This window comes from Silurus aristotelis, assembly GCF_946808225.1.
Source record: "Silurus aristotelis genome assembly, chromosome: 19".
NCBI classification, from domain to species: Eukaryota; Metazoa; Chordata; class Actinopteri; order Siluriformes; family Siluridae; genus Silurus; species Silurus aristotelis.
In genome coordinates, this window is record NC_139592.1 from 20723772 (window position 1) to 20740710 (window position 16939).

The 16939-nt window shown below is 34.8% G+C and overlaps 3 protein-coding genes across 4 annotated transcripts in view; 2 read left to right on the plus strand and 1 right to left on the minus strand.

The window, feature by feature from the left end:
- calcoco1a (calcium binding and coiled-coil domain 1a) overlaps positions 1-3759 on the minus strand; it is a 55871-nt gene extending 52112 nt beyond the window's left edge. The window contains exon 1 of the mRNA XM_083569608.1: positions 3695-3759. Coding sequence (XP_083425734.1) covers positions 3695-3724 — 30 coding nt within the window. The 5' untranslated portion in view covers positions 3725-3759. The remainder of the gene's footprint in view (positions 1-3694) is intronic.
- Positions 3760-4614: 855 nt separating this feature from the next.
- Positions 4615-8111, plus strand: hoxc13a (homeobox C13a). Its single transcript, XM_083521634.1, has 2 exons — positions 4615-5396; positions 6883-8111. Exons 1-2 carry the CDS (start codon positions 4733-4735, stop codon positions 7137-7139), a joined length of 921 nt encoding a protein of 306 aa, XP_083377760.1. The 5' UTR covers positions 4615-4732; the 3' UTR covers positions 7140-8111.
- Positions 8112-12439: 4328 nt separating this feature from the next.
- On the plus strand, positions 12440-15182 carry hoxc12a (homeobox C12a). Of its 2 annotated transcripts, none has more exons than XM_083569497.1 (2): positions 12440-13960; positions 14493-15182. In XM_083569497.1, exons 1-2 carry the CDS (start codon positions 13342-13344, stop codon positions 14729-14731), a joined length of 858 nt encoding a protein of 285 aa, XP_083425623.1. In that variant the 5' UTR covers positions 12440-13341; the 3' UTR covers positions 14732-15182. The 2 variants fall into 2 exon arrangements, with proteins under 2 accessions (XP_083425623.1, XP_083425622.1); XM_083569496.1 differs by having other exon boundaries at positions 13125-13927.
- The last annotated feature ends 1757 nt before the right edge of the window (positions 15183-16939 follow it).

A 16939-nucleotide genomic window follows, 5' to 3' on the forward strand; every position in this document is an offset into this window, starting at 1 on the left:
TTTATTTATTTATTTATTTATTTATTTATTTATTTATTTATTTATTTATTTTTACACAAAATGCATTAGCTGGTCGGTCATAATAGCTGGTAAGTCTTGAAACGAATTATGAATTAATTAGTTGTTTAATGTTATACTTGTTCATCAGAAGGGATTATAATAAGCAGGACATGTCACACAAAATTTGTATTGAGCTCAACGTGGAATGAAAAAAATCTACAAATAAAGAATTTGGAAATAAAGAATCGATTGTCGATATGCTTCGTGTTCGTTTGAAAATGAATGGGGGTTGTGCACTTCCGGTGAACATACAATTCATTCTACACACTGCAGGCAAAGTAGACACGTATGTGCCTTATAACATGTCTATATGAAATATTTTTGGCTATTTTCTATTCATAAGATAAGAACACACACCCCCCCCCCCGCCCCGCGCGCCTCTAAACAAACACACAAACAAATAAACAAAATAAACAAGTTAACAGAGAGGTAATAGCTCACATTTCTCAAATCCAAATCTTCACATTCTCACTCTGAACACGTGTATATTCATCGAACATCTTGCATTTTGCAATTTTCATAATCAGGTCCTTGCTATGGAACCACTGCAGTGCTCAATGTAATCTCGTTATATTTTGTAAACGTTATTGCCAGTCTACAGGGGGGAGGGTGGTGTAAATGCATCTGAGTTACATATATGAGACCATTCCCCTCTCCTCTGCACTACACCACACACCACACACACCTCCCTCCCTCTGCAGGATTGTGCGTGCAGAGGCAAAGGTGTGGTGGCTGTGCGCCCAGAGCGCATTACACAGGTCTGTTTCATGCTCCAAGATTGTGCCAGTTGGTACAACATGTCACTAAATTTTAGTCATTCACATTTAAAATAAGGGATATCAATGTTTTTCGGGGTTGGGAAACCTATGTATGCTCTCAATTCAATTCTAGAATACTTGAAAATGAATACAAACTCAAATACTATTATCAAATTGTTTGTTTTAAAATATATTTTTTAATAAAAAAAATGGATTAGGCACACATCTATAATACCAAATCTCAATTCACAGTGTATAAAAACTATTCCAGTAGTGGACAGGCAATTTTTTTCTTTCAGCCATATGTTTGCTTATTATTAATGAATTACTTACTGCAGTGATTTCTAATGATAACTGATATTATTTGAATTAAATATCAAAATAGTCTTTATATACATAATGTGGCAATTTGTGCATTATAACATCATTAAGGGTGCATCATGCGCCCACAGCCCTGAGCCCTAACATATGATAATAAATCAGATCAAGTGTGCTGATATGTATGTAAAACCATAGTGAACTATTCTTATCTACTCTAGTTCAAGTTCAAGTTGATTTGGGGGGTGTAGCTGTGCATCGACATGCTATAGGCTCGAGCTTTTTGGAAAGCGTTTAAAGCTTTCTGTGTATACAGATATGCAGAATATATTAGCCATACTGGTTTTGTAATAAGTAAGTAAGTAAAGTGCAAATCCTAGGAGACATTGGAATCACAATATGTGAAAAAGAGTGCAAAAGGTAGTAATAATTCTGTGCAATGTATATAATGCCTGAGCAGTCATGCTTACACATAGAAGATTAGTTTGAAGTAGCAATAATATGCTTTTTAGCTTGCAGAACAAACACACAGACCCACACACACACACACACACACATACACACACAGTCTGCACACCAATATCGATATTTTAGTCCTCCATGGTTACTAGCACCTGCAATTAACAATGTGGAGATCACAAGTGTCTGGGTCGACTATTTCGTAGAGAACAGAGTAGCATTTTAAAATCATATTAGTTTATTTCCTATTGTATGCTGGGGGTTTTTCTTCCCTCATTTCCTGTTTGTATTCAGGATGTCTACGCGTAATAAGGACAATTTAGAATCCCTTACGTGTGATTCTACGGCCCTCGGTAGGAGCCCTATAGAAGCTGATTGAAGAACCTTGCCAGACTTTCACATTCTTTTAGCAGGCTCAAAACCTTTAACTAATGAAAAGAACCATCGAAAACCTGTTAAAATCTGTAGGAAATAACTTACCCCATATTCCGTGCTATATGACTGCAAATAGACACTGATGATGTGTGTGTCTTTATATTCCATAACTGTTCTGTCTATGATAACCTGCTTTCTATCCTCCTACACCAGTATATACCAGGATACTATATCACCAAATTACAAAGCTAGAAAATAGAGCATCCATTTCTCCATACTTAAAGCATTAACTGGTGTCCAATGTAAATGTTTCTTAATTATGTGTCATACTATTAAAAACTTTTATCCAAAAATAATAACATATTATTAAGAAACGTTCTATATTGCAGAATTTAGACACAAACAAACAACCTAAATTACAAAATCAGCAATAACAATTTGATCAGTAACACATTTTCTTTAATGTACTACAGTTGTTTTTTTTTGTATCCTATTGTTGTAATTTTGGAACAAAAATATAGCACAATCTCACAACAACTTTTAGACAATAATGTGAATCATATATACATATTAAATATCTGTAAATACAAATCCTAAACTATGTATCTTCGGATTTAAATAGTGCATTCATGCATTTCATATTAGAATATATGTGCTATAAATATTTATCTAGTAAAATAAAATATCATCAGATAAAAAAATGGTTTAGGACGATATGTATTTTACAATTTTCTGAACTATGATATGATATTTACCAATACACACAAATAGTAGCAAAGATCGAGTCAGAGAGAGAGAGAGAGAGAGAGAGAGAGAGAGAGAGAGAGAGAGAGAGAGAGAGAGAGAGATACAGCGAGGGTAAGAAATGTAGCCATGCAAATATATCAACTAAATACTAGACGTTTATTCAAATTAGATTTTGTTTTTCCTGAATATAATTTCTATCGGACATGCAGTCACAGGAATAGCAATGGCAAACTATTAGTCATCAACAACTGTAGGAAAACACACATTATTAATCAAAACACAAAATTATCTGTTATCAGCAAAATAACGGATTTGATTCGCTATAAGCAAAATAGAATGCACTCTTAAATGAAACTGAATGTATCATCGTGTTATCGAGTAGAAACTACTTAAAGAAAAAGGTCGTGAATTTTCTATTTCAGCAAAATACATGTATATATTATATTCCATTCTAATACAGCTATTTGCAAGTAAATTAAAGGTGATCTGTCGTCTTCTCTAGCTTAGTAAAACTCTTAGTTTTAGATTTTCAATAAGATTTTATAAAACTTCTTTTAATCAAAATATGAACGCATTTTGTTGTGTAGTGTGAGTACATAACTACGCATTATATTTCAAATTAAACTTATCATTAATCCATGATTCACTGGTTCTCATGTGTTTTTTTGCGAATAGTACGAGATATTTTATTTGCCAGCAGATTCAACGACTATTATATGCTATAAATAATATGATAGAACATTTACTATTCAATCCCATTCAATTTTAAATAAATCTGTTAATCTGTGTAACCAATCCAGCGTGAAAATATTAGTGTTTTAAAGTTATGTGCTCATGTACACCAGTTCTTCATGCATTTAAAGAGCGGAAATTCCTCGTCTGCCTTCCCTGCCAGTCTTCCATTCCGTTTTCATTTAAACGAATGTGTAGCTCATTCTTCCGTCTAGACATTGACCCTGTTTGTCTTCTGTTTTTACCTTAACCTTGGACTTCCGTATAACTGCCATTTGGAAGAGCCGTTCATATTCATCAATCCCCGCAAAGAGAGAGAGAGAGAGAGAGAGAGAGAGAGAGAGAGAGAGAGAGAGAGAGAGAGAGAGAGAGAGAGAGAGAGAGAGAGTTTCCTGCAAATGTTCAGAATTATATATTTAAAATTCTTTGCAATTATTTTGATATATATCAGATCTACGCCTATCTGTTCTGTATGTGGCGATCACTAAATACATTATATACATTTAACCTATTTCCAGTAATTAGAGTAAAACTAAAAAATAGGGGGAAAATACAGTAGTTCAAATAAAAACAAACCAGATCTACATAATCTGTAGTTACTGAACATTTCTGGAATTTCTGAGGTCAATCGAAAATCCTGGCAAAAGAGAAACCTATTTTTGAAACCCTAAATATTTCCTTTTTCACGAATTTAATAATCAAGTCTATACTGACGACTGGAAACATATAACCAAGAAACTCAATATAAACTTGTTCGAAAGCACCTGCAATAGCTTTGTATTATTATATTTCGGTTATTAATTTACAATGCTTACAAATCAAGGACTTAAACTCTTGTTTTATTGCAAACTATAAAACATTATAACAGAAAAATACTATCTAATATAAACAAATAAAATATGGTGGCGCAGGGATTCCAGTTTGAAAATCTTACTTTTGAACATGCTTGTCGGCCAAAACGTGAAGGCTGTTTTGGTCTTCCTTAAATCTCAAATTCAGTCTTCCCCTTTAAGGATAGATTTCATGGTCTGGCTCAGCCAATGTGCGCCCATAGAAAACCCTAGGACCAGCCAGTGAAACGTGAGCCAGCGTATGTTAAAGGGATTATTATACCCGCCCACCGAAGTCAGTCTCTTTGGAGTAGTTATCAGAGTCACGTGCCTGCACATTAACGAACCGGACGCGCAAAGTTCGACGTGCGCATGCGCGTGCGTAAAATGTACTTGGAAATGAGGTATCGCCGTGGAGTAGTCGACTTTTAAAAAGCATCTGCAGCCCATGATATGACGACTTCTCTGGTCTTGCATCCACACTGGCCGGACACCTTGATGTACGTTTATGAAAAAAGCCCGAATGAAAGTGGTCAGAATAAAAATCAAGCTATGGAGGGATTGAGCGGGAATTGCCCTGCCACCCACTGCAGGGATCTAATCTCTCACCCAGCTTTGGGGCGACATTCGGGCACCATCACAACTCACCAGGGCACCGTGTACTCGGATATATCATCACCTGACGCGGGAAGACAGGTTCCCATGCCTCAGACGTCGTCCAGCGCCTCTCTAGGCTACAGTTACCCGTTTGGAAACCCATACTACGGATGCAGGTTGTCTCATTCGCACAATGTTAATTTGCAGCAGAAGCCGTGCTCATATCATCCTGCAGACAAATACACCGAGCCCACAACAGCATTGCCTACGGAGGAGCTCTCCAGCCGGGCAAAGGAATTTGCTTTCTACCCCAGCTTCGCCGGCTCATATCAAGCGGTCCCTGGGTATCTCGATGTATCGGTGGTCCCCAGCATTAGTGCACATCCAGAGACCCGACACGACGCGCTCATTCCAATGGAGGGCTATCAGCACTGGGCTCTGTCAAACGGCTGGGATGGGCAGGTGTACTGTTCAAAGGAACAAACACAGTCGTCTCACCTTTGGAAATCTTCTTTTCCAGGTGATATTAACTTCCTTATTATTGCAATGTTTTCTTTTTGTGCAGTATTAGAAAGTATAACAGTAATGTAGGTAATAGTAATAATAATGCATTTGAATACATTTAAATGCAAATGTTATATCTCAAATAATATAAATTCTAGGTTGTTAAGAAATATATTAACCAAATACATTACAGTAACCTAAAGAAATAATTTTTTTTTCCTGGGTGAAAGTCTTGTTACTAGTTTCCCATAAATCCCTGCAGTAACACGAGGTATGTTATTTTGGGAACTCCGCAGATTTGCACATGTCATTGTCATGCTTCGAATTGTGTAGTGGCTTGTATTTGTTTCACTTTTTTTGCATGAGAGGAAATCTGAGGAAACGGTCGAACACAGTTGCCGGTGTGGTCCAGTGTTTTTCATTGGCGCGTCACTGATATGCAAACAAGCGAAGCGATCATTGGACTGTCCAAGGAACGCACGGCCAGCTGGGTGGTGTAGGGAGCCTATAATAGTTGTTGTTCATTTCAAGACAGAGCAGGGCAAAACAAAAGACTTGTCACAGAGTTGAAGCTCTCCTGCAAGTCATAACTGGGATAAGCAAAAAGAAAGAAGAAGAAGAAGAAGGGAGAACTGAAATAGATAGAGTGCAATATTGCGCGCGCACGCGTCACGCACGCGCACGTGCATAGTACTTCAGTTTGAAGCGCTTTTGAGATATCTGTGGGATGTTCCCAAACACACACACAATCCATAAAACAAGTTAGCAATAAGATCATATCTTTAATATATAATATCATATTATATAATATAGTAGATTTATTATGATTACTTTTCCTGTCCCCTTTTTACATTAACAAATATATTTCCCTTTTTTTTTTTTTTACTATTATTTGCTTATGTATCGTTGGGCAAAGTTTTAATATTTGTGAATCAATTATTTAAAAAATGGCATATTCATTCATCTAACTTTTTTGTTTTTAGTAGTTAATAAAAAATATTGCATTTATGTCAAGAATTGGTAACTAGAGGTGAACTCGTTGCTGTTTAGCCTTTATAGATTTAAACACTATGATGAATAAAATAGATTTTGGCTGATTCCCAAGTGCCTGCATTATTCATTTTTTTTATTTATTTATACAAAAGACTTGCAGTAGTCATTCGAAGCTATAATAATTCAACATATCTTTGAATATAAAGTTTAATATTTAAAATGAAGTTAAAGTTTTAATATTACTGCTTTCCACACTATCAGGAAGGCCAATGGATTCTTCCAGTGATATCACAATGTTATATTACATAAACGTATGTCATATTTAACATATTGCATTAATTAAGACACGCCTCGCCTTTCTACTCTTATCAGATCCTCAGAAAAAACACGTTCATTTGAGGGGAAACATACAAATGTTTTTTTTAATGGCTGTTTTATTTTTAGCTTTATCTTTAGTACGAATTAAGTAGCCTATAAATAAATTTGTTTATGCATTTTTTTTTCTCCAGATGTCGTCCCTTTGCAACCCGAGGTTAGTAGTTACCGACGAGGACGCAAAAAGCGCGTTCCCTACACCAAGATCCAGCTGAAGGAACTGGAGAAAGAGTACGCAGCCAGCAAATTCATCACTAAAGACAAAAGAAGACGCATCTCTGCCACCACCAGTCTGTCGGAGCGCCAGGTTACTATTTGGTTCCAGAACCGCAGAGTGAAAGAGAAGAAATTTGTCAGCAAATCTAAGGCGAACAATCACCTGCACACCTAATGGGTGCCCAATAAATTGCTTTCCAGCTGGTCCCATTATGTTCTGAAAGTTTGGTATTTACTTCTCAAAAACCATCGACGAAGAAAAACGAGGCCGTGTCACACCACCCAAGTCTGACCTTACTTTATTTAATACAAAAAAATATGATGCAGAAGATATAATAATCGCTCATCTGTAAGCTTTAAAGGACATAGGCCACGCCCTAAAAACTGTGAACATATTGAAAATCATTTGCTCTTTTTTTTTTTTTTTTATGAATGTACATATATAAATATATACTATTTAAAATATGTGGGTTTCCAAAATACATTTGATGGTGATGTGTTTTGTTCAAGTGATAAAAAAAAAGAGACACGAACATCTGTTGATATGCAAAATACAGTTCAAAAAGACACAACGACTTTTCGCATGAAGTATTGATATTAAAAATGCTTATATGAAAATGATGTTTGAATGAGTACAAACCGAAGATGAAAAAAAGAAAAAAACACTGAATGTGTAATGTCTCAAACAGAACCATGCAGCATTTTCCGGAAATGAGCACACGTTTATTTTCCAAAAAAAGTCTTCGAGATTTCAAGTGTTTCACTCTGGAATACTTTTTCATGCCGATGGTAAACTAGGCTGCTAATGTTAACTGTACAGTGCAATTTTTTTTGTATTATTTAATTCATGTTCTGCTAAATGACAGGGCTGTAAAATAGAATGTGTCAAGATCATCTTCCTTTTTTCACCAGTTTTATGTCTGTTCTGCAACTGGAATGATTGTACGCAATTGCAAACATTTGGTATTACATGTTAATGCACAGCCTTTCTTGTTTTATGCATAAAAACTTATATCGTAAAGCATTTGAAGCTGTTCACACACGCTGTCAGTCTGTACCTCTTTCTGTGAAGTACGTCAACTGTATTGTGGTGTTTAAATCCTACTAAATGGAGACATGTTTCTTAAATAAATAATGGCAATGCAAATTATTGGATTAAATCTAGTACTTTACAATTATTAGATATGAATGATCTTATTAATTGTGTACTATCACGCAAAAAAAATGAACATTTCCGACTTAGAACGTAATCATCCAGCTACCACGGTGAGTTTCTACTGATTATATAATAATGCACACAGTTTGTTTGGGGGTATATTTGGAAACCAAACAATTGAAACCAAAAATTAATGCTTAATGTATGATTCAACCATAAGTTGTTTTAACCACACTGGGTCACAAAAAAAAAAAAAACAAGAGGCATTACGTTTTATTTTCTAACTTTGTAATTCAAGTCTTGTATCTATAAAGTATATAATGAGTGTGTGAATGTGTTTATATTATTAGTGTAAATGAAAAGGAAAAATGGCGCATTTACAATCATCCCCCATAAAAAAAAATTATACTTTTTTTGGTCATTTATATTATGAATATGCTTAGTAACTAAAACTGGTCACGAATGTATCAGGTTTAAACAAAAAAAGGTTTTTAATTTTAATATTTATTACTATTTAGCTTTGAGTGTTCGAAAGGGGTTTGTAGGTGGCGCACTAACATTTTAGTAGAAGGAACATTAGCACTAATTCTACCAGGTTAACTGGGAGCATTGAGTAAATAAAGCTCTAGTAACATTATGAAACCAGATGCACACACTCAGTTAAATTTACTGAATGTTTTGATAGCATTCCATGTTCACTGATTGAATTATATACATTTTGAATAGCTGCGTAAAACTGTAAAATGGCACCGAGTAAGATCCAGGGCCCAAATTTGTTTTCTCTGCCAGTAGAATTTTTCTCCATGGTATAACCCCAAAAACCAGCACTGTAACTGTTATAATATCTACTGAATGTATTTCAAATGGATAGTCCTAAAATAATGCTATATTTATTTTTTGTTTATTTAGACAGGGTAAATAAACAAACTACTGTCTTTTAGAAATTGATCTAGTAAAAAGTTTGTAGTATATGTCCATTACAATTTTTTACATTTTCAAAGTCAACGTTTACAAGATAAGAAAAATTGCACAAAAATAATGTAAGACTTTGGACCGCAACAAACATGGAGTTTTTCGGAATCAGGTATGTCTTTGCATGCTTTGCATAGACTTGTAAAAATGAACTGGAAATATTTCTAGTTTATATTTTCGCTTGCGTTTATATACATACAGGAATGTAAAAATGTTCAATAACGTTTTATTTACTTAAACGATCGCACGCAACAGTTCCACTTAAGTTAGTTTGGTTATTTAATGCAGAAAAAATGTTTTGCATTTTTTTTTCTGACAATATATTTACCAATATAATGCTACTTTTATTAAATTGAGTCTACGAGTTCTCTGCCGATTTCTCGTCACGTGATCTTTACCCTTGACCTTGACTATGCAGTAAATTTGACCTTGACATCACAGAGACTTGTGAATAATAAATAGGGGCTGGACACGAATGCTCCTGGTTCGTTTGCAGGCAAACAAGGTGCTATTTCCCTGTCTAGACGACTCGGGTTAATGACATGCCATAAATGCATAAAAAGGAAAAAAAAAAAGCACCGATATCCCATGTCTTTACCATTTCTGACCATGCAAAGCATTGCAGACATTTCAAAATTGCTGTTCTTTGCTCTCAGTGACTTCAGAGCTTCTCTTCTCGTACAGTTCATCAAACAGCGGCGGCATTTTCTCTCCTAGATCTGGTGTTATGCTCACCACGACAACAGGTAGAGATTTGTTGTTTCGAAAGGGTTTAGGAGGCCAAGGGCCTTCGGTTTACCGCCATCGGCCACGCAGGGAAAAAAGGACATGTTGCCGACATGTTTGTAATGTCGAGAAACGTGTTTTCCACAAGGTCGTGTTAAAAGGTATGGCTAGTATTTTTTTGCTTTACACAGTATCTTGTAATAGCTAATGTAAAAAAAAAAAAAAAAAGGTTTCATATCTTTGCATGCATGGAATTTTTGTATGATATGTCGGACTGATGGAAAGGTTTCAACAAGGACCTGAACATATTGTTAAATAGATACACATAAGAGCACGGTTTATAATAATAATAATAATAATAATAATAATAATAATAATAATAATAATAAGGACAACAACAACAATAATTATAATAATAATAAATAAAAATTACTATTATTATTATTATTATTATTATTATTATTATTTACATATAATATTTTTTAGTCAATCATTAAAGAACAACTGGTCGAAATATAATTCTTAAACCCTGTATTGTGAATTGTTATATTTAATTGTGCATTCTTTATTAAAATACATTTAGTATATATTATTACCTTGTATTGTATATATAAAAATAGTGAACTTGAAATACAAAAAAAAACTTTACACGCTGTGTGTGTGGGGGGCGCGCGCGTTCCTGCGTACGTGCGCGCGCGCTTGCACCAAATGAAAAAAAAAAATGTAGCGTGTAAAGGGTTTAGAGAAAGGGGGCTGAGATCCTCTGGTGGTGACATGGTGCAAATGTCAGGAAGTGCAGAAAGTAACATCCAGCCTTCTTCTGTTCACTGAGCTACAGCACTCTTAAGCCTGTAATACCTGTTAGCATTGAAATTTTTAGACACAATAAATAAATAAAAATGACTTTTAATCTGACGTTTGAGCACCTGGAAAATTAATGATATTAGATATTAGAGCTATGCATTTTTTTTGCATTAAACGTTGTATGTACAGAACATACTTTGTTTTCTTAATTAAACAATCGTATGTTTTTCCTCCACACTTTAAAATAATGATTTGTTTAAATATGTGTAGTTTTATGTAGATATTATAATCATTGTTTTAAATTCACAAGTCTCTAACTAATCCTGAAGTAATTTATAACTCTGAATTTAGAAAGGAAACATGCTGCTATGTATTTATAATATATGTTTAAAGTTACAACACCTGTTCTAAAATATAAAAAGAAACTGTAATGTAATTGTTTTAATGAAATATAATCGACTACCAGATTCTAACATTTTGAAATATTAGCTACTGCCAGAAAAAAAAACACAGGACATTACCACATTTGTAAATAATGTTTCATAGCCATGGTATTTTTATTTTTATTTTTTTTTAGTTGATAAAAACAAAACAATTAAATATTTCTGTTCGGTTCAATTAATGTAGTTTTATATAGAGAGGGATCTTCAGCTCCTGGCAAAAATATGGCAGTCAAACATTCAGAATGAACACAAATACTTACATTAGATGAAATAAATATACATTATTTGATTTCTATCTTGAACAACATCATGTATTATATCATCATTTAATTTGATCTATACAAATATATCTCACAGACACAAGGCACAAATATATGCGCAGAAGTAATGATAACAACAACAATACAAATAATTAGAATTAGAAAAACATTGGTGTTTGAAAATACGCAAATGCATTATTTGGCATTCATGTATTTTATTTTCCATGCAGATTTATTTTTTAACAAATTACCAATATAGACAGAAATGTAAGTATTTAAAAAAAACTTACATATAGGTGCATTTGTCGGGATAAAAACGGTAAACTTGATAAGACTAAGACTGAGACAATCTGTCTCTTTAGAAATTTTGAGACAATAAACCGTCTTTGTTAGTGCTGTTGCCCAGTCTGGTCGGAAAACATTCGAAGACTGCTTTCCATACGAGGCAGGCAGTGCACTAGACACTGACCTTGAACTAAAACCAAGTAACGTTCGTTTCAACGTTTATAACAATTGGGAAAATGTAAGTTTTTCACTTCGAACTGTACAACATTATTTACAATTAATTATAGAAATGTGTGTGTGTGGGGTGGGGGGGGGGGGTCATGGTGCAGTTTTTATTTTCTCCACGATTGCAGTGAACATAAAGAAATCTGAGAATATGAGGAAAAAAATGAGCATTTATACTATGTAGTATGTTCTTTACAATTGTGAAACGCCAATGAACGTTTAAAGTTTTACATTATTCAGTTTGTACCTGATCACAGCTCATAAAAATAATATAGCACCTAAAAGTTACCTAAGACATCCCGTTATCTGTAATCTTACATAAATCTACATAAAACTACTAATAAAATGTGGGTCGCATTTTAGTGTAATTTTAGCTCATTTTAACAAGCAACTAAAAGTTGCACCACATTCACACAATCACATGTGCAGCTCAAACACTAGACTATAACTAGTATATGCAACAAAAAAAAAAGTTGACTCTTTAGTCTAAAAGTATAATACACAGCTACCATATTATGCACCCAATACACTGTGCACACACACACACACACACATTTATAGCATTTGAAACATTTCAATAGTTGATCATTTTGCTGATACAAAGTAAAGCATGGATATATATATTTATGAAATGTCCATGTTGTTATAAGTTGTACCAAAGCATTATCAATATGCCGGCCTATTTAATATTTTAAATAATTGATCAGTTAAGGTCGTGTGGTGTGCTCGGATTTTCTGAAACGTTTAAATACCCTCGACTAGCTTGTAAAGTTCATATAAAAGAATTGCGAGATGTGTAATAATCTTCCCACAGTTTGGCTGCGAGTATTTATAGAGGGAATCTGTTCAAGTTGTTCGTAAGAGGTGTGCGAGGGCATATGTTTTGAAATATAGGTTCCATTCTTGAAGAAACCTTATAGAATATCATCCAATTTTACTAAGCCAACGGTTTCAACCTGCTGACCCCTTTTACAGTAAATACGAGTGTTAGTGAAGCGCTGAGCATCAGTCTTTCTCTAAAACAAGCCTGTAAACGTGGATCATCAAAGCTTTATATGACACGGAATTCAATCGTGGGTTTTTCATGGAAACAAAATGTCATCAGCACTCACAGCGTCCCCCCAAAAATACACTTTTTGTATTAAAAAAATTCTAAATTTGTTATCTTATAAAGAAATTAAACGAGGTTGGGGACGGTACTATTTTCTGGAGAAAACCACCAGAGAAAGTGTTTGAAACCTGCAGCCCCAAGAGAGTAAAAAAAAAAACAAGGGTTTTACATTTTAATACAAAATTTTATAACATTTTTAAAACGCATATAAAGACCCGTAACACAGAAGTTAATGTTTTGTTTTGTCTAAAATAGACCAAGTGGGTGGTACCTTCTGGAGTTCGAGTATGCTCTGCCACGTGACGTGGAGATGACCAATCAGGTGCATCTCCAGGTTTAACTACGTTAAATGTCAGATTGCAATAAACTAGAAGCTGTTGGTCAGGCCCGCGGAAATGGGCGAGCATAATCTTCTTAATCCAGGGTTTGTGGGACCTTTGGTAAACATCCACACTGGCGATACGTTTTACTTCCCGAATTTTAGAGCCTCAGGAGGACAACTGGCGGGGCTACCGTCTCTCTCGTACCCAAGAAGGGACAATGTGTGCTCCCTCCCGTGGAATCCATCGGAGTCGTGCAATGGATATCCTCAATCCTATTTCGGCAGCCCTCTGTCCATTAATCCGTCTTTCAACCGATCTTGTGCTGAAACAGCCCGCCAGGAGGAGAAATGTTATTATGGCGGCAACGGCGGAAACAGAGAGGCTTGCTCGGAGGGCACAGTCAGCTTAAAGCGAGAAGAGAGAACAAGGGAGACATCAGTATCAGATCACGGGGTGCACAATGGGATGGGCAACAGTAATACCTTCACCAAGTATGACTATGGCACCGAACATCTGACCCCAAACCCGTCGTCCTGTCAGTCTCTCGAATCAGATTCCAGCTCCTCGGTGCTCAACGATGGAGGAAAAAGCTCGATAAACGATACACAGACCCTGATATCTTCGGCAAATCACACGAGCAATATCTCAGCAGGAGGAGGTGGGTGGTCACATGAGGATGCAAAGTGTAAAAGTAAATCATTTCAGCAAAGTTTTTACAATAACAAACTTTTGTAGGGGAGTCTACTTGTCAATAAGCTGTCAAATGCTTTGATTTTTTTTTTCTTTTCTTTTTTTTTTTTTTCTGCAGCATACTTGCGAGGTGGATAAGCGCCGCTAGGGGCTGCCCTAAAATGCTCCAAGTTCACCACCACTATAGCGTTCATTTGTTTACATATACAGTAGTAAATGCAACGTCATAAAATGTCTATGGCACTGAGCTAAGCTGTGAACCGAAAGACAGTTTGTGCAGCAGATAAATATTTCACTTTTAATTTTACTTTTAAAAATAACTTTTATTTTACGCATTGCCACTAGAATCTGCATGCCTCAGCTTCCTCCCACAGGTACGCTTGTAGCAATATTTTGAGACCGAAAATCTTTATTCGTCTAAATAAAATTGCTTTTATGAACGATATTGGGATTGTGTTTAGTCATTGGGTTAGTACTTTATTTAGGGGTGGGCGTTTATTACATTCTCTCAATTTGTGTTCTGCCCCCTCTAGGTGCCCCGTGGTATCCGATGCACACCCGGACTCGCAAGAAACGAAAACCCTATTCTAAACTACAACTGGCCGAGCTGGAGGGCGAGTTCATGCTAAACGAATTCATCACTCGACAACGGCGTAGGGAGTTGTCAGATCGGCTCAACCTCAGTGACCAACAGGTTAAAATCTGGTTTCAGAATCGAAGAATGAAGAAGAAGAGACTTTTGCTGAGGGAACAGGCCTTGACCTTTTTTTAAGCAGTCGTTTCAAAGTAGCACCATACCAATCAACCACTGTGGGTAATATTAACAACACAACGCAGTATTCTTTTCAATAGTCTTTATTTGAAAGGTTCAACATTTATGCATTTGCACGCAATAGCAAAATGCATAAGGAAGCAGAAATCATTTCAGGGACACGCGACCAAATGTTAGCAAGAAAAAACAAAATCTGTTGATATCCCAATTTCTATTGTAATATATGTATTAAAGTGAATGCAGTGTTTCTGGTGTTGTGTAGAGAAAATAATGTATATAAACTTGCGTCATTTGAAGACGTGCCCTTGACCACTTTCCCTCTCCACATCGAACTGCAATATAATGCAAGTTATATCAAATATTTACTTAAAGTTAAGCTGTGAGATATTCAAGCAAAGCGAACGTATATGTATGTATTAACTGACCATTAAAACATGCTTTGTAAGATGAACTTTTGATAGTGTCAGCTATTTATTCGTCAAATTATAAAACATCTACTTGTTTCATAGAAAGAAATAAGTAGCGAGGTCCTAAATGAAGAATGCTTACGACTGTTGTTCTTAATAACCATCGCATTGCATAAATTCTTAATATTTTCACGAGCTTTACTACTTCAGTGGGTAATCTTTAATGCTAACCTTCAACCAGGAAGGGAAAGAAGCCTCAAAACAGCGTGGGATGGAAAAAAAATCATGAAAACCATATCTCTCGCCACGTGTTCTAAGGCACGTTCATGGTCATGGGCACACATTCAGCCATCTAACTGTTCATCAGATGTGAAGGACTCTGAGGGAAAACCATACCGCAGCTGGAATATGTTGTGTCAGGTGATCGATGCCTTGTTGTTGTCACGACCTGAAATCAAACTATGGTCAAGACTGGTGTTAAGACTGGTATAACTGTGTTGGTATGTCTGTGTGATTGGTAACACCTTGTTACTATCGATACGATTATTTAGAATCTTCATGAAAAAAAAAAGGTCGTGTTACAATCTTGGCACGGAAAATAATTTCTTTCATATTTGCATGTCCCTTGATTCAAGTTAAGAAATAATTAGGCCGGATTAATTAAGTCTCAAAAAAATGCTTTTGGGAAGGAAGTGCATGATTTACTGTCAGTTACTATAGATACCTTTTTTTTAACGATAAAGTTAAAGAACCTGATGTATTAAGAACGTATGCCACGATGCTAAATAAATATTGCTAATTTCTTATAAGCGAAAGCATCTCTTTATTAGAAGATATTGTTTAATATCAAGAAGATTGATATTATGCAATATATATATATATATATATATATATATATATATATATATATATATATATATATATATATATATATATATATATATATGTGTGTGTGTGTGTGTGTGTGTGTGTGTGTGTGTGTGTGTGTGTGTGTGAAAGCAAACGAATATATATATATATTGCATGTTATTTATGGTTCAAGTTAGCGGCTTTTACGTTTCAGTGTTGAGCATGCATTATTTTAGAGACACTTTATTTACAGAGAAAAGGAATGTCTTAATCTTATGAAAAAAAAAGAAGTGGTTTGGAATCGTATTATGATATTTCAACTTAAACCACGCTTGTATTATAACAAAAAATGTAGAATTTATCATTAAAAAAAAAACAAAACTAAAAGATATAACAATAATAATAATAATAATAATAATAATAATAATAATAATAATAATAATAATAATAATAATAATAATAATAAGCCACTTCTTTATCGGTGCTACCTTTTCCTTTTTTTGGGTTGTTATGGAACGCATATTTTTGTAAATCATTTTATTCATTAATTTCTTTCGTGAATCTGTGGAACCTGTTATTACATATTTACCGCTACTTTACATTTTTTTTCCAATTTTATATTTTTTCATGTCGCGTTTCTCTTCAAGTTTAAAACTGTCCTGTATTTAACGCTGCGAGTTCTTAAATGTATTAATGTATGTGTAGCTCCAGATTTCTGTTAAATAAAGTCTATAAACTTCTCTGTAATGCATTTCCATTTCAACATCTTCCTGCTCTTCTACAGTATGGTCGAACACCATTACACGCAAGTTCTAAGAGTGAGGTTTATTTCAGTGCTTCAGATATATAGTTCATATTTAGATCGACTGAACTGACATGCACCTGATTTGACACCTAAAATGTATTTTTAATTAACCCGGTTTTGTGATTGAACTAATTTATGCCGAAATCA

Coding starts and splice junctions, on each gene's coding strand:
- hoxc13a (XM_083521634.1), top strand. CDS start 4,733: ATGACGACTTCTCTGGTCTTGCATCCACACTGGCCGGACACCTTGATG. Junction 5,397..6,882: donor TTGGAAATCTTCTTTTCCAG/GTGATATTAACT, acceptor TTTTTTCTCCAG/ATGTCGTCCCTTTGCAACCC.
- hoxc12a (XM_083569497.1), top strand. CDS start 13,342: ATGGGCGAGCATAATCTTCTTAATCCAGGGTTTGTGGGACCTTTGGTA. Junction 13,961..14,492: donor TGAGGATGCAAAGTGTAAAA/GTAAATCATTTC, acceptor TGCCCCCTCTAG/GTGCCCCGTGGTATCCGATG.